This window comes from Microtus ochrogaster, chromosome 1 (assembly GCF_000317375.1).
Source record: "Microtus ochrogaster isolate Prairie Vole_2 chromosome 1, MicOch1.0, whole genome shotgun sequence".
Taxonomy (NCBI): domain Eukaryota; kingdom Metazoa; phylum Chordata; class Mammalia; order Rodentia; family Cricetidae; genus Microtus; species Microtus ochrogaster.
In genome coordinates this window covers 110,901,872-110,920,498 of record NC_022009.1, presented here as the reverse complement: position 1 = coordinate 110,920,498, position 18,627 = coordinate 110,901,872, and the positions used below count along the sequence as shown (strand labels likewise).

Here is an 18,627-nt window from a genome sequence, read left to right as displayed (position 1 = left end):
TTAGTGAACATTAACAACCATGGTATCTACTTTAGCCTGTAATTGGTCTAATTATTCAGTACAGCAGTTTTGCAAGTCTGAAACTGTTAAGAATTTATCAATAAACTTTAATCCATTTTATCTTTAGTCATTTGTCCTAAAGAAGTAGCTATAGAAAAAAAGAACACAAAATAGCTATAAAAAAACATATACAGAAAATGTTCGAAAGTTGTGATGAAGGACACGGGAAGAAAGCCATAGGAAAGAGGAAAGACATGGGAAGAAGGTCATAGGAAGGAGGAAGGACATGGGAAGGTCATAGGAAGGAGAAGACATGGGAAGAAGGCCATAGGAAGGAGGAAGGACATGGGAAGAAGGCCATAGGAAGGAGATTCAGACGGCCATACTTCTTATAAAAGGGAAGCATGGCATTTTCTGACACAAGAGGAGGTAGGGACAGGCTCGCCCTCAGAGACTTCAGGGGAGCTAATCCTGCTGATACCTTGGTTCCGAACTTCTACCTTTCATGACCATGGCAGAATAAGTTTCTGTTGTTTAAAGTCACCAGCTTGTTGTATAGTAGCCTTAGAGATCTAACATAACAACCCAAAGTGTGTGTATGGCGGGGATCCTAAGATATTAACTTCTATCAGAAATCAAATACAGTAGCATGACCCAAGAATCTTATAGGGAAGCCAGAAATCTGCTTTGCTCATGATTTTCTGTCCCAACTTATTATTGACTTGGATTTAAATGTGCTTTCAATAATTTTCAAGATCCTCGGCGTCATTTTCTCCCTCACCCTTATTTTATTACCCCATCCTCCTCCCCAGTAAATTCTCCCTTCTGTTTCTCCCTTTTCCCCATTCACCTGTGTTCTACTGTTCCCCTTTAGAGAGTGGAACACGCTTTTTCCTCCTTCCCCAGTGATCGTTTGCTACTTCTCTAGCTTGTACAGTTACCCCATCTTTAACCCTCAAACCTTAAGACTGCCAAGGCCCACCATGTGTTTGAGGAAATTCTGTACTATCACAAACAAGGAAATAAATAGAAACAAGAAGCTTGGTGGAAGTAGAACAGAGGCCATACAGGTAGAAGGAAACATCAGAAAATGGTTGTTAATGTCATCAGATTAAGAAAATTACAGCCGTGAACTGAGAACGAGACACAAGGAGAAAAGATTCAGAAGGGGAAAAAAAAGAGGTCAGGGAAGCTTAAAGAGTAGAGAGGTAACCACAATGGAAGGTTTATAAAATGGAGGAAACAGAGCAGACAGAACCGAAAATAGAAAACGGTAAGTAGATGGGAGGGAATTATCTCCCATATCTAGGGATGAATCTCTAGAGAAGCCAGTTGAGGGTCATGACACTATGGAAGATGAGCCACTCAGCTACAGCTCAAACTCATTATTGTAAAACTAACGTGAGAATAGAGAAGGCTGAAGCTAACTGAGTTAAGCTGAGGCAGGATGTGTAAGCAGGCTTGGCGTGAGCACCACCTCAGGACTTCCCCAAAGCTACTTGGAAGTGGAGAAACCAGGGAGTGACAATTCCAACCGAGAGCATTCTGCTATACTAAACTGTCAAAAAAAAAAAAGTGTGTGTGGAAGAGAAATCACCGAGTCTATACAAAACACCTGCAAAATGCAGACATTTGACCTCTGTCAAGCTCGGCTGTGATTATCACACAGTGAAGATGAGGCAGAAGCTCATCGAAGCTCTGAATCAGACAAGCGTAGGAGAAGAGGCGGGGCACTAAATTTAAGAAGGGACAATGAAATTCAGAGGACATTTCTTGCCTTTCTGCTATGCGAAAACAGTATACCAAGGAGCCATTAAAATCATGGGAATTATTTGTGGTAGACTTATTAAGACTCAATCAGTAGAGATTGCAGTAATCAATAATGCCAAAAAACTTTGGGAATGCACAGCCTGTTCCCACATAGCGTATTCTCTAGTGTTCGGTGCTTGCATAGCTGGAATAATTTAAACAACAGGTTATTTAGTAAGCATTATGTGTGTGCACAGCTGGATGACGAGCAAAGTGGGAAAGCTTTGTTGATTCAAAAAGAGCTTATAGTATATGAAGCTTGCATAATGTTTAACATAATAGGTCAACAGGTAAGTGTATAAAATGAAAAAAACAGTGTAAATACAAAGAGGAGTGTGGGGGTCCACGCCAAAAGAAATATAAGTGTTGGCTTTGTTGCCTTTGGATTCTGGATAGATAAAAGGGAATTGTATTTAGTCTTAAACACTGCGATTTTGACTTTCTCAATAATGAGTTGAGTTATTTGAATAAAAATAAGTTCAGCAGTATTAAAATTTGCAAATTTTGTCTCAGGGTTGTGTTTGATGTGCTAGGGACTTGTGACCATGAGAAATGTAATCCTTCAGTCCATTGACTCTGTCTTGAGATTTCACTTACTGGGAAGATAAGCAGGGTTGGAACGTGGATCATTTTTACAGATTCATTGCTGGTTTCTCCAACTCATCTGTATTGTGTGTATTTACCTATAATGTGAGGGCTTTTTCTCTTCTAAATGATTTTAAAATAGAGTAGTTAACAGAACAGAATAGAGTCCAGTTTTAAATCATGCAAGAAGCCAGATTCTAGTAACTGACTTAAAATTGTAACACCTTCAAAACTTCATAAATTTCAGCTACATCCTTCAAATATTTTAGTAGAAATGAAGAAAAAACATCAAGGAATTAGATCTATAAGAAAGCAAAATGTTTAGACTTAAAGCCCAGGAAGTCCAAATTTGTATCTTGGTCCCCACTTCTTACAGTTTGGGTACTTTGGTGACGCTGCTTAGCTATTCTCGGCATGGGTTTTCTTCTCAGTAAACAGAGATAGAAAACACTAAGTTTGGATGACAATGGTACAGGCTGGAGAGATGGCTCAGAGATTAAGAACACATACGACTCTAGCACAACCAGAGTTCTGTTTCTAGTCCTCACTTCGGGTGGCTCATCGCTATCTGTGACTTCAGCTGCAGAGAATCCGACTCCCTCTCTCAGCCCCTGCAGGCTTCCAGGTCCCTGCATGGGTCCAGGGGCAGGCCTGAACTGGAGCAGTGAGGGAGGAAGAAAGGAGACACACAGACACAGACACAGACATGGACACAGACACGAAGAACTAGCTGGAGATGGTGGACTGGACTTTCCTATGGAGAGCCTCAGCCCTTGGAAGCTCAGTGTGTTTATTATATACATTTGAACAAGGAGGTGGGGTTATTATTTATTGCTGAACAAGGAGGCAGAGTTACTAATACAGATCGTCAAGAAGGAAGTGTCTATGGTGTAAAGCTGGATCAAGGAGATAGTTTTAGCTAATCTTAATAGGAGCAGTTTCTGTCATCTTAAGGTTACAAATATCTAGGAAGAGAAAGTGGACATCTTCACACACACTGTCAACACGAGCACTCAGACCCCAGAGGAAGGCTTTGCCGTTTCTTTGAGCCCAGCCAAGGAAAGCACTGGAATTTTCCTAGGGTCTTTGGAGTCCTTGACATATCCATGCCTCATCAACAGCACACATTGACTCAGGACTCCACACACTCAAGGCGTCTATGGCAGACACCTGTGCACAATGTACACATTTAAAAATAAAATAGGTTGGGGCTGGAGAGATGGCTCAGAGGTTAAGAGCATTGCCTGCTCTTCCAAAGGTCCTGAGTTCAATTCCCAGCAACCACATGGTGGCTCACAACCATCTGTAATGAGGTCTGGTACCCACTTCTGGCCTGCAGGCATACACACAGACAGAATATTGTATACATAATAAATAAATTAATATTTTTTAAAAATAAAATAGGTTGTAATAACTATTTTGCATGATATCGATATGCAAATGTAAAAGGCATCGTAAAGAGAGGCTTAGAAATGGAAAATGTCATGCCATTGAGATGCCACTTCTTACATGAGAAGACCATGGGGCGGGATGGGAGCAGATTCACTCTTTAACTTCAGCTCTCATTAGTAGAGTTTAAACAGGCCATCCTTACAGCACACGGTAATTGGTCGAAAGTTATTTGTAGAAATCTCTTAGTTTTGTGAAGCCTTTACTAATATTTTCATTAATTTGGTGAACTTATTTTCAAGTATGATTTTAAAAAAAATCTACTTCTGCTTTGTGTGGGTCTTGAGGTGATAATGAGTTCTCTGCTTATCTACCATCACCTCTACCCTAGAATGATGGGTGGTTTGTTGTTTGTGCTTTGCTTTAGATCTCGTGGGTTCCTGGTGGTTTACCTGAGGTCTCTGCACCGCAGAACAAATGCCTTCATATGCAAATAATTACAAAGTGTGGTTTCTTTTCCTTCCTTCCTTCCTTCCTTCCTTCCTTCCTTCCTTCCTTCCTTCCTTCCTTCCTTCCTTCCTTTTTTGGTTTTTTGAGACAGGGTTTCTCTGTGTAATCCTAGCTATCCTGGAACTCACTCTGTAGACCAGGCTGGCCTCAAACTCACAAAGATTAGCCAGTCTCTGCCTCCCAACTGCCGGAATTAAAAATGTGCACCCCCATGCTTGGCCGTGGTGTGGTTCTTTTTATATTATGAGAAATTACTGTTTAGGTTACATGTGTTATAGTAGTAGGCAAGCTCACTGCTTTCTGGATCCCTGGAGCTCCTTGGAGACATTGCAGTTCTGTGTACTTAACCATATTTCCTGGTGGTGTGGTCATGATTATGGGCTTTACTCAAAGGATGCATGCCAAGCGAGGGGTCCTAGCCGGCCCATCTTGCTGCAGTGTAGGGGGACACAGCTCATGAAGTTGTCGGTGTTTTCTCTCTGTTCTGCTTTCCTTAGATGAGTAATGTGACAGTGGACTATTGTCTTGACATCATAAAGAAGTTTGAAGTTTCTGAAGAAAACAAAGTGAAAAATGTCCTCGGTATTGAAGGTAACCAGAAGTCTTAATTGCATTTCTCTGTGTCTCCCATCCACTACATTAAATTTTACTACAGTTTCTAGGAAGCAAAATTGAGAAATATTCATGGGCTTTTAGGTGATTAAGATAAAGCCCGAAAGCAACATTTTTGTGCAAAGCCAAATCTATGGTTTTGGTTTCTCCTTATTTTTGCAGTACTCCTTACGCTATCATTGTGTGTGATGAATGCCAAGAAATATTTGGATCTTGCTCAAATGGATAATCTTTCTTTTTAGAAATAGGCATGTCCTGATGATTGCAGGAAGAGAAATTTGGCCCCCAAACAAAGAATCTACAAAGGTTGTGATTTGAAAATAGACTTTTTAAAAATAAAATGTTAAAAATCTATTTGTTTTTCCCAATTGGTAACATTTTGGAGACTGTTACACATGGAAGCCTTGTCACCAGCGCCACCTCAGTTTACAGCTAGAGAAAGGAAGACCAATAGAAATGACGTCATTTACTCACAATGTGCACTCAGAATCTAGCTCCAAGGATTTATACATAAATAATATGGTATAAATATAGTCACAGTGTGCATAAGCTGCATGCCTTTAACATATGAAGTGAAATAAATGATAGGCCGTGCGATTTCCCAAGTAGAAGAGATAATTTTAACTGGAGAGTACTGGGAATCTCTAAGATGCCCCTAAGAACAGGCAGAGTCACAATTGATAGCTGAATTCCAGTATTCCCCAGCTACCAGTATTAGTGTAGACATATTGTGTGTGCCTGCGTGTGTGTGTGCATGCATGCATGTGTGCATGCGTGTGTGGTGTGTAAGAGACTGGTGTTCACTAGATTCTTCATGTTGAACTTCTGGTCTCAAGCAGTCAGGCGCATAACACCACACATGACTTGAAGAAGAATCTTTATCCTGCAAACTTATTTCCAGGGGCGGAAGAGAATTACAATGAGGGGGAATTATTTCAAATTTTCTATCATTAAAACTATTTTAGAACAGAAGACAAACTAAATTGGGCCTCTTAAGACTGTACTAAGATATGAACATTTTTTCCTGTGGCTTCCCCCAAAGATGGCAATTAGATATGGTGTCTGGTTTTAAACATAAAAGTTGCCATGATGAGGAAATTCTGAAGATTCAGGATATTTCCAGATTGGATTTTACCAAACGAGTCTCCAAGACTTGAAACAACATATCGTAGCGCTGCCTACTTCTGGTCAGTTGTGTCTTAACTCATGAACCCACGACAGTGCTCGCAACTTCTACTCACGCTTTGTGTTTTGAAGGCTTACAGGAAAACTGGTAGATTTTCTACACCAACTTTTAAGCACTGATTCTAAATTATTTATGTGAAAGTCATTGGCAGCATTTTTCCCAAAGCCAGTTTCACGGTTAGTAACCCTCCGAATTTGCTAAAAGGTTTAGCCTTATACTTTGCCATGTGCTGTTTTCCAGAACATAACAACTTATCAGTTCCTGCTTGATTGATGTATACATATGGCTCTAAGGCAACACTGGTCACCCCTGGGGTCACGCTACACAAACAGCTTGCCTTTAGTAGTTAATTAATACTTTTGTCATGACAACATGTCAATTCATTTTTTATAGGAAATATTTAAGTGGCAACTCCCCAAAGTCATATGTATATTTGCTACTCCGGCATCAAACAAACCTCTCTTAACTCCAGTTGTCACCATGAACGTTGTCCCGATACTTGCTTATGACCATTCTTGACCGCTTTTTGTCTTTCTTTGGCATCGGTTAAGTAGCTATTTTTTGCATTTGCACTGTGGCATTTCCCTCTCTTCTGAAGGCTTCACCAACTTCATGCGTAGTCCTGCTTGTGATGTGTTTAACCCTTTGCACCACGAAGTGTACCAGGACATGGACCAGCCCCTCTGCAACTACTACATTGCTTCGTCTCACAACACATACCTGACGGGGGACCAGCTCCTTTCTCAGTCCAAGGTGGATATGTACGCACGGGTACTCCAAGAGGGCTGTCGGTGTGTGGAAGGTAAGTGGAGTTCATCTGAATATGGTTAATAGGCCATTTAAATAATAGAGGCCAAAAAGCTTCTTCTATAATAATTACATGTATTTGTTCATTATAAAGTCATTCTCCTCTTTGTCTCCTTATTTTCAATCATGAGAGAAAGAGAAATGTGCCAAAATTTGGGAAACATACAATGAATTGTTGAAAAAAAAATCAAAGTAACAATCTCCCTAAAAAGATGTTTTAAAATACAAAACAGCAAATGTCATTTCAGGCAACCTTTTATTTTGTAGAGACCTCATGGTCCACATTTATTAAATTGCTCATCAGTTTCAGTGGTCAGGACACAGATATAAGTAAGATGTGGTATTTGAGTTTGAAGAGCTCATGGATTGTGTGTAAGCACGTATGTAGAAATGGGGTTTGATATGAGGATTCTTTTGGCTGAGTCACAGGCATGGTATAGGAATGTCAGTATAGGTAAACAGAGTGTGAGGTGAAATTTAAGTAATCAAGCAGAGTTGGGTCAGGCATAATGGTTTAGGTTCAGATTTTTATTTGGGGGGAGTGGCTAGTGAAGGAATTCTTCTCCTTTGGCTTATGCTTGCTGCTTGAAGGGACCAGATCATCATGATGGGGAAGGCGAGGCGTGAGCATGAGGAGGCTGAACACGTTGCATCCACAGTCAGGAAACAGAGAGAGAGGAGTGCTGGCTGGTCATCAGGCTTTCTCATTTCTCCCCATTTTTATTCAGTTCGGCTCTAAGCTCATGGGATGGCATCATCCATGTTTGAGCGGGTCCTTTATCCTCATTTCAACTTCTCTTTATCTTCATCTTGCAATAGAAAACACATTCATTCTTTTAAGTCTTCATAATCGATTCTATTTAAGGTTAACTTTCTTCTGAGACTCAGTTACTCACAACTGTGAGCCTCCTGTAAAATCTAAAAAACAATACAATGGCCCAGAGAACATAACCATTTCCAAAGTGGAGGAATGGGGACCTAATCCAGAAAGATCCCACCAAAGCAACCCTGAATCCACCAGGGTAAGCACCAAGCCCTGCATAGCTCCATCCAGCATTTGGAGCTGTTGGTCGCATCATCTGGATTCACATAAGTTTGAGAAGTCCTTTCTGCAAGCTCTGTTGCCTGGTGTACCTATGGTTTCTCTCTTGAGCTTGCTTAACTCTGGGAACATCTTAAATCTCTGGCGTCTCCAATATCTGTAATCTTCCTTGCAACTTAGGCCTGCCTTCATGTCTTCACAGTTTATTCAGGAGCCCAGTTTAGGGAACCCTACTGTGCCACAAGGTGCCTGACCTCAAGCTTCTAGCCCACAGCCTCTGGAAACACTTCTACAAGCTGGTTCCAGAGGCCTCCGAGTCAGGTGCATCCAACCAGTGTTCATAACAGTTTTCTCTTCTGGTTACTTTCCTCATCACTCTGACCAAATATTTGATAAGAAGCACCTTAAGGGGGAAGGCGTTTATCTCACCGAGCTCTGAGGTTTGTGGGTTGTTGAAATAAGAGCCCGGCACCCGGCCGCCCACATGGCTAGCTTAGCTTATGCCCCGAAATAATTACACGGAAACTGTATTCTTTTAAACACCGCTTGGCCCATTACATCTAGCCTTTTCTCGGCTAACTCTCACACCTGGACTAGCCCATTTCTAATATCCATGTAGCTCACGAGCCGGCTTACCAGGAATGATCTTAACCTGCATCTGCCTGGAGTGGGGGAACCATGGCGACTCACTGACTCAACTTCTTTCTCCCAGCATCCTGTTCTGTTTTCTCCGCCTACCTAAGGGTTGGCCTATGAAATGGGCCTAGGCAGTTTCTTTATTAATAAGAAATCACTCCAACATCAGTGGGTGCAGATGAGAAAGCACTGAGAGCAACCTAAGGTCGTGGTAGCAGTAACCTAAGGGTACTGGCTTTCACCCCATGCATCACGAGGCAGAGAAAAGGGAAGGTGGAGCCCTAAATAAGGGTTTTATAGCCTGCAGGTGTAGGGCCCAGCTTATAGCTTAGACACTGCTGTGTAGGTGTAGCTTGACCCACTCCGTGGAATGTCTGTTTGTAGAGGAAGAAGGAAAGTGGGAACGGATCCAAGAGAGTGGCGGGACATCTATTATTGTTTAAAGGGAGAATTAAAAATATTGGAATAGTCTGGCCTGATTGTGCAAGCCTCTTAGCCACAGCTGCTTGGGGGGCTGAGGTTGAAAGTTCTCAAATGCAAGGCCCTTGAGATAACCACAGGATAATCCAGTGAGACCCTGTTTCAAAATAAAAATGGGAAAGAGGATGGGTGATATTAGCTGCAATGGTGGAATTTGTGCATTGGGTTCTAGACTCCATCTCCGGTACTGTAAACAGCGACTAAATGGTGAAGAGATAAACCCGAGAGAGCTCAGTGAGAGAACTGAAGGGTGGAAGGGATGAAGAGGAAGCTAGAGAGGATGATGGTGCTGATCTATGCTGATGGAAATCCAGTGGGCAGGGTGGAAGAGAAGTGTAATTCTACCTGCCAAGTTGAGAGTGATTTTTTTAAACATTTAAACCCCTGTCTTTCTCTGTCATTTGGATAACAATATCTGAACTTAACAGAAGGATCCAGAACGATAAATGTTTCATAAGTCTCTATGGATACGGTAGTTAAAATCAAATATAGACAGGCAAATTGGTGGGCTGGTGGCTGGATATCTTTCTTATGAGACAATTTGATGCATTAGGTGTTTGAGCTATTTATATATAAAAACAATCTTACTTCAAAGTGGTTCTGTAGACTTGTTTTATTTTATGACAATTTTTTTACAATAGTTGCAAGACAACGTATTGACATTATAATGACTAAGTCAGGTGGTTTAATAGCTGAACATTCAAAATGCTCAAAGTAATAACATGGAGAAAAAAACCTTCCAAGTAACAGATCTTGAAGTGGCATTCTGCTCTCAACTATCCATCCCCTTGGTCACTTAACCCTCAATAATTTTCTGTGTTTGATATCATAGCCATGTCCTGTGCACCTAGCCTCACTGCATTCATGCTGATGGTGGCCGTTCATTTTAAATGCCAACATTTCTTTGGAGGCCAAGTATGAAAATGACGTTCAGTGATTTCACGGAGTAACTGTCCACTCTAGACACCATTGTGACTTGCTGCTGTCTCCTTTCTGCACTTTCTTTTACTTCTCTGGCCCCTCAGAACCAAGTCATCTCTATTTCTGCTTACCTGTCCACAATCGGTATCCTAATTGCGGACACCAAAATCAAGGCAACTTAAGAAAGAAGAATTTATTGGGACTTATAATTTCAGAAGGTTAGGGTCCATGACTATCATGACAAGGAAGTGTGGTGGCAGGAAGGCATATTACTGGAGTGCATGGCTGAGAGCTTACATCTTGATTCAGAACCACAGTGTAGAGAGAAGCTAACTGGGGGTGGCACGAGATTCGGAAATCGCAAAGCCTGCCCCCAGTGACACTTATCCTCAAACCAGACCACACCCCCTGATCCTTCAACAGTTCAGCAACTGTGGACCAGGCACTCATGAGCCTATGAGGATATTCTCATCCAAACCACACTCTTTGAGCTTGACTGTATTCCCGTGCTCATCTTCATATACTGAACCAAAACTTTTAGTCCTCCAGCTCTGTCTGGATATGAAAAAGGAAAGCTACCCCTCTACGTCAGTTTCTGATGAGGGATGTATGGTTTTTGTTGTGTTAGCCCTTTTAAAATGAATGGGAGATTTTAGACATTGTGCAGCAAATGGATGAATGTGGACCGTCCCTATCTCCTTTCTACTTGACGATCACCAAAGAATCATTTCAAGACTAAAGGCCACCTGCCCTGGATATTAATACAGTCTGAAATACATCCTGGCACAGAATGTTGTTTATTCTTTGCCTTTCTGCTTGTTTTGAGGTAGGGCCTTCTATCATAGCCTGGGTTGTTGTAAGGACTCAGTGTGAGGCTCAGATTGGCCTTGGACTCATTGTAGCCTTCCTTTCTACCTAGCCTCGACAGAACACTGCAGACCACACTGGGCTTCGCGGTGCAGTTTTCCTTTCTCAGTCTCTCTCCACTGGCTTATGTCAGTAAATGTCTCTCTTTGACTTGAAATTCTTCTTCTTAGAATAAAGTATAATCAAACAGTGAAAGTATAACCGAACTACTGTTTCTAGAAAGGTTTTGTGAAGAAGAATATTTATACCCACCTGAGGAATGTGGCCAGCTTTGTACTTAAATCATTTTCTTTTTGGAAGCTTTGGTTAGCACGTTGAACTTCAGTCTACTGTGGAAAGAAAAATGGGTGCTACTCAGTTTTGTAGACTGGTCTTGGCTGCTAGCATTCCATATGTTCTCATTTAAGTCCTCGGCACCAGGAGGTATGGGATAAGTTCCAAGAGAAAACTTCAACACAGACTTGGGTAGATGACTGAAGTTTCTATAGCTTGCAAGCTGGAGACTCAATCTAGTATTCTAGTACTGTACCATTTCTGACCTGCCTATGAGGGACTGAATACAGACTAGCAGATTCCAACAGAATGACTAGACACAGTGGAAGCCTAGCACTGAAAGGGGGGGACTTGCTTCCTTCATGATTAAGCCTAGTATTCCAATAGTTACTTGTCTCTGAAGGCTTAAAACCTGGTCACACAATCTCTCAGTCTTCCAGCAATTTCTTTTTATCATATAACCTGAAGTTCTTAGTTCACTTTTACAACTTGGGCATGGAGACACCCGGTCTTTATGTGCCAGTGGCACTCACCCGCCTTAGTGCAGATGGATCTGGCCCAGAAAGAATCTGATCCTAGAATGTAGCAGGTCATAGACAGAGATGCTGAGATCTACAGATATTTTTCTTAGCCAACTTCTGCTGGGGACGATACTTTACAGTGGAGAATGATGATTGTATGGACTGTTTTATAAAGTATTGTGACCCGAGAGTCTACCTTCTTTCAACTGTCTGCTTTGATGATGTGGGTTTCTATATTCACTAGTTCAGCTGCGATAATGTTCTCCTTCAGGGTGTGTATTGGCAAGGCCTTGAATTCACTGAGCTCTGCCCGACTCTGCTAGGATTAAAGGTGTGCCCCACCACTACCTGGCTATTAGAGTGTGTCTGTTTTGCCAATACCCCTAGCATAGTGTTAGCCTTATGAAACTTCCCTTGAATCTAGCTGTCAGGGCTTCCGTGCTATTTGGGTGTGTTGTTATCCTCAATTAACAGAAATTCAATGAATTCAGACATAAAATATTAGAAATAAGCAGTGTCGGTTGTTGATAGTCTGCCTGTGATTTAGATATTAGCAAAAGAACACTGTGTCATTACCTATGTAGGCTAAAGCATGTTGATATGATGGGCAAATCAGGCATCTATGTACTTTTTAAATTTTGCATTGTTTCTTTGAAAGCTATTAATATGTTATCTGCTATATCATTTCTCCTCTAAAATGGGACTGTGAGTCAGGCAATAGGTGTTGAAATTACAAACAGTCATGCACTGCTTGATGGTGGTGATACAGTCTAGGGAATGTGTCAGGCAATTTTGCCAAATACCAGAATGCACTTACACACATCTAAGTGGTGCGGATCAGTCCAATATGACTCCTTAATGCGATCAAGGGACACAGTAAACATGATCTGTTTAAAGCCGTTGCCTACGGAAAATAGCATATTGCTTTCTAATAAACTTTTTTTTTTAATAAATTGAAAGCGTGTACTCTGAAATAATGATACAAAGCATAGCACAGTGGCACAATAGCACGGTTCTTCATTGTCATTACCAACCATTAGGTACCAGACACAATTGTACAATGCTATGCTCTGTACACCGGAAAGTACAGTATATCTGTTTACACCAGTAATGCCATTAATGTGTGAGGGATGTCTTATGCTAAGACATGACTACAGGATGCTGTGTTACAAGAATTTAGAAATGTTCCCTTCAGGCTGGGAATGACGGTGTATCCCTTGAATACTTGGACTTGGGAAGCAGAGGCAGGCAGATCTCTGTAAGTTCAATGCCAGCCAGTCTACATATTGAAACTCTGCCTGAATAAATAAGTAAATAAATAATAAAAAAGAAAGAGATGTTGATTTCAGGGTGGAGAGATGGCTCAGTGGTTATAGTCACTTTCTGCTCTGATAGAGGACCAGCCAGTGTTTAGTGCATAGAGGGCTCGGGTCCTGTATTAATTAAGCTTCACCAGTAAAGAACTGATAAATTAGAGTAAGAAAGCTAAATTGGGATTAGTTGGTTGCATTTAAGGAATGGGCTCACACAGTTGTGAGGTGAGCAAGTCCGAACTCTGTAGACGGACTAACTCTTAGCCAGAGACCTTGATTAAAGGTGATATTTCAGTTGCATGAGCTCAAAGCAGGCTCAGGCAGAACTAGTTGCTTTCTGTTGCTATGATGAAACACAAATTTATCTGTTCAATTATTTTAGTTAATAAACAATTTTTTAGAAGACTATATTTCCAAGAAAAACCTTAATAAATGCAAGTTTACTTGTGAGCATGATGTCTTTGTGAACTATAAACACTCAAAACAAGCAAACACACACATCCATACCCCGCTCCCCCTCCATCATTTCTCATCTTTAACTCTTTATTCTGGTAAGTATGCCAGAATGTTCAATTCTCTGTCTTTACATCATTGTCATAATTGTAGTATGGGATAAGTCCTAGTAATATAATCACAAATGTTTCCGGTATTTCCAGAGATGTTAAGAAACCAGATATTATATTGTTGACGTGACTTTGGTTTTGGCAGTTGACTGTTGGGATGGCCCAGATGGAGAGCCAGTGGTCCACCATGGTTATACTCTCACTTCCAAAATTCTCTTCAGAGATGTGGTGGAGACCATCAACAAGCATGCCTTCGTGAAAAACGAGTAAGTACAGCATCACCCAGGAGCTAAGCTCCACCCCTTCGCCTGGGAGCTCAGCCCAAGTTAAAGCAGCTACAGAAAAGCGAGCAGTCTTCCTTGGACCCCCTCTCCTTCATTCCTATTGCCCTGGCTCCCTTCCTTCTCCCCAGCAGAGATTGGGAACAAGTACCATGGCTTCCAAGTTTATGGACTCCTGGGACCCACTTGATCCCATTTTTTCTCATCCTGTCTCCTTGAAAATATCCTAGCAAGGATGACTTCCAAATTTTTCTAAATCCATAAAGCTTGGAAACAAAGATTATACAAAATAGTTTTTAATATTTTTGAGGCTTCATTTTAACATGTATGAGTGTTTTGCTTGAATCCATGTCTTGGCACCATGTGACTGTAGTGACTGTGGAGGCCAGAAAAAGGCACTGATCCCCTGGGACTGGTATTATAGACAATTAGTAGCTTCCATATGTGTGCTGGGAACTGAACCCCAGTCCTTTGGGAAAGCACCAAAGGCTCTTAACTTCTGAGCCATCTCTCCAGCCCCATAACAGTGTTTTGACACTACATCATAATTTAATAAAATGTGGAATGTCAGACACTTCAGGATACCTAAGACATCTAACACAGAGAAGACCTACTATTTCTTTGACTTTACTGCTTTCTCTCAGTTCTCATTTCCGCTTTGGTTCAAACTGTGTCCTGATGCTGTGGTTTCTGCTGCTGTAATTCTTGTCTTAGGGATCTCTCTAAAACTTTTCCAGCACCCAGGATATCTTCATGCCCTTCACATGTGGCTACTTCCTTTTCTATTTCATCATCGCGCCACAGAAACCTGGCACCTGCAAGCAATGATTGTCTCTCACTTTCCCCCACAAACCTGGAACTTGTGTATGCTATTCTGTGCACCAAGTACCCTTCACACCATGTCACCCACGTACTTCAACCCACTGGGAAGCATATCTTGACCCGCAGCTGACTTAACCTCTTCTTCTTGATACTTAGCTACGTGAACACGTCACAGCATGTAATACCCTGATAAAAAGGTTGATATCATCCTTCCTTTTATAGGTATGAGGTGGTAAACTCATTGAAAATATGAAACAGTATTTCAGTAATTATTGATTTCTTTCTGTTTAGCAGGTACCGTCAATATACTGAGCATATGAGAAAGGCTTTTTAAATTAAAGAAGCAAATTAAAATTGTGATTGCATAAAATTAATATTTTAGAAGCTTAGTAGCCTTTCTAATATTTGGTCCTATTAATTAACCATGAGGCTGAATGCTTTCTTCTAATAAAGGATTTTTGTTGTGTAACAAATTTAGTTTTTGGCATCTTTTACATGGAGGAATTTTGTGTTAAATTTGATTTTTCAAGCCCTGATTTTTATGAATCTTACATGTCAGTATTTCCCATTGTATGAAATGGTGCCACCCCAAACCTCAGAAGATCCTCCGGTGCCTAGGATGCTGACTTCATGCTTACAACTCCTTGGATAAAATGCACTTTAGGGGTGGAGAGATGGCTCTGTGGCTAAGAGCACTTGGTGCCTTCTGCAGAGGGCCTGGGTTTGGCTCCCAGAACTCACATAGTTGGCTCAAAACCACCTTTAATTCTAGGTTCAGTGACGTCTGAACCCTTTTTTGGCCTTTATGGGCAATGGGAGTGCACGTACATTCAGACAAAACACCCATACACATAATATAATAGAAAATAAGAAATCTTTAAAACAGGAAACACCTTAACTGAGAATATAGTTTACTTGTTTAGGATATTAACAAATTTTGGCCTTTTTTATTTTCCTTCTATTTCTAATGCTTCCTTTTACCAGAGCTTCTTAACTTTGGCACTATGAACATGTGAGGCAAGATCGTATAGCCGTCTTGTGTACTGTAGAGCATTTGGTCATATCTCCAGCTACAGCTCACCAGGTGCTGGCAGCATCCCTAAATTTTGCCCACCAGAAGCTGTCTTTCGACATTGACAAGTGTCCCTCAGCAGGGCAAGCTCAACAATCCCTTCCCCGGTTGCGAGCAGCCTTATTATTGGCAGCACTAGATACTCATGAGCTCTTTATATGTGAATTGATCATTTAAAATGAGTTTCGTTAAAACCTACATGATTGCAAGACTTCTCAGGGGGCTTCCTGTCGATTTCTCTTCACAACACTCTCGAATTAAAAACCCCTCCGAGGGCACAGCCAGACGACAGACCACAGTCAGGAAAGCAAGCCACCATCAGTCGGAGGCACCAGCCCGAGGACTTCAGCCTCAGGGCTTCCTAATCAACAGAAATTAATTTGGAGAGGTCATAGGCTGTTTTGTGGAGCTTGTGCTTGCCCAAAGAAATCTTTTTTTTTTTTTGTATACAGATGTACTAGGCAATTCAAATATCGGTTTGTGTATTTCAAAAGAAGATCTCACGTATTATTTCTGAAGCTACATGATAGAAAACTAAATTCCTTTTTGTTTTTCCTGCTTTGGCTGCCAACCTCTCAGATTGGTTTTGGGAATCACTTTACCTTTTCTGTACTGAAACCTGCATGCTGCTTTAGAATAGATAGTGGATTTTCTAGACATTGTGTGTGTGTGTGTGCGTGTGTATGTGTGTGTGTATGTGTGTGTATGTGTGTATGTGTGTGTATGTGTGTATGTGTGTGTATGAGTGTATGTGTGTGTATGAGTGTATGTGTGTATGTGTGTGTATGTGTGTATGTGTGTGTATGTGTGTATGTGTGTGTATGTGTGTGTGTATGTGTGTGTATGTGTGTGTATTTATGTGTGTATGTGTGTGTGTGTGCGCGTGTACTCACATGTCACACTGAACATGTGGCTGTCAGAGGACAGCTAGCAGGAACCCCTTTTCACCTACATCCACATGTAGGTGCCCAGGACCGGATCCAGGCCATGAAGCTTGGCAGCCACTGCCTTTACTGGCTGAGGCTGAGCCATCTCTCTGGTCCAGCTTTTTTTTTCTTTTATAACTGAATTCTGGTGTTCACTTTTATAAAAATAATGTTGGGGAGGCCTGATGTTTAAAATAAAGCTTTATGATGCTATTTTTTCCCCTTAGTTCCCAAGCTGGGACAGGTATATTTTTAGAGTAAGCAATTGTCTTTAACAATATGCAATAGTCTCTTTGGTTCATTTACACTTGTGAATAAATACGAAAGAATGACATCATGAATTTTCTTTCCTTAGGCTTCACATGTATGTGTGTGTACATATATATATATATGTATATATATATATGTATATGTATATATATATTTTATACCTCATTTTTTTGCCTAACATTAAATTAAGTCATCCTGCAAGAACTAATATTTGTTTACTCTTGGTACCTGGCAGGATGTATTTGCTTTGAGAAAAAAATTTTTTTTCAGTGCATCCTTAGTCTTTCTTCTTTTAGCATCTTACTCATTATCCATCAGTATTGCCTATTTGGTGGCTGATATTTTAAGAATGCCATGCATACAGATTCTGTTTCCAGGGTTCCACAATCCCTGAGAGCTGGCTGTACTGAACGTCCTTGCAATCGCTGTTTCCCCAGGTTTCCGGTTATTCTGTCTATTGAGAACCACTGCAGTATTCAGCAGCAGAGGAAGATTGCTCAGTACCTGAAAGGAATATTCCAGGACAAGCTGGACCTGTCATCTGTAGACACAGGAGAGGCCAAGCAGCTTCCAAGCCCTCAGAGTCTGAAAGGCAAAATCCTAGTGAAGGTAACGACGTTCCCAGACATTAATGATCAACTAAGTCTTTCCTCTTTATTGACAGTAAATAAACAAGCAAATAAATAAAGGGAAAATGATTAGAATCAGTCAAATCAAATATGAAATGTATCTGTCTGTGCATTTTATATTAATGTATAGTCACACTTTCAGAGGTAAGTTATGGCTGAATGGGTGCTACGGATTTGTTTTGCTGGCTGTCCTTGCCGTGAAAGCTATTTTAGTCTGAGAGAGTTCCCACAGAGAGGTGTGTGTGGCAGAGCGAAGTGCAGGAGAGGAGAAAGCTCTCTGACTTCATGTCTGAAGGCATTCTGTTTAGATTCTTTTCTTCCATTTCAAGCTCCAATAACTGTCTGTCAAAAGGGAAAAAATCTTCATGGTTGGTTGGTCTTGGTTATGTGTGTGAGAAGCACTCACTTCAGACAGGAACATGGGCACAGACATAATGCCCCCGCGGGCCTGTGTTTGCGAGAGGAGAGGGGGTGAGTGGAGTGGCTGGCGTTTTACCAGCAGATTTTCTAAGGGAGAAAACTTGCTGTAGTGAACATCATTAATGCAAACGATGGTCAGAAAGACAGTTCTTTGAGTTCTCAGATTTCCAGTGTTACGATGTCACTTATCACCAGTGAATGTTTTCTTTGGACTAAAATATTGGATGGTTACCTGTCTTAGAGTTTGAGAAGGTAAAGAGCAGCGGAGTAGTGCCATGGTGGAGAGAAAAAATAAGAGCCCATTGTAGGGTAGAACTCTAGGAAAGATAATGAGCTATTTAGAGCCATCAAAACTGTTTTTCCAGCAATTCATTCATTAGTATAGATGCAGAGTCCATCAGGATGGTGTTATCAGGCTCTTGTGTAAAAGCATTTTGAATAAAAGGTGCTGATAACATCACAGGAATATTCAGAGCAATTTACCCAAGTCTGGCCAGAGGTAACTGCTATGTTTAAAACTGGTTTCTGCATTCAGAATTGGAGTGTTAATCTTTATAATATTGTAAATACTTCACACTCCTTACTCATGCTGATGCATGCAGTGGCCCATTCTTTTAACTCCAGCACATGGGAGGCAGAGGTAGGCAGATCTCTGTAAATTTGAGGTTAGTCTGATCTGCATAGTATGTCCTA

The 18,627-nt window shown here is 41.1% G+C and overlaps 1 protein-coding gene across 10 annotated transcripts in view; it reads left to right on the top strand.

The window, feature by feature from the left end:
• The window catches only part of Plch1 (phospholipase C eta 1), a 192,468-nt gene that overhangs the window by 128,975 nt on the left and 44,866 nt on the right, over positions 1-18,627 (top strand). For all 10 annotated transcript variants that reach the window (XM_026781652.1, XM_026781774.1, XM_026781750.1 and 7 more), the window contains 4 exons: positions 4,791-4,884; positions 6,690-6,893; positions 13,660-13,780; positions 17,323-17,494. In XM_026781652.1, coding sequence (XP_026637453.1) covers positions 4,791-4,884; positions 6,690-6,893; positions 13,660-13,780; positions 17,323-17,494 — 591 coding nt within the window. The remainder of the gene's footprint in view (positions 1-4,790; positions 4,885-6,689; positions 6,894-13,659; positions 13,781-17,322; positions 17,495-18,627) is intronic.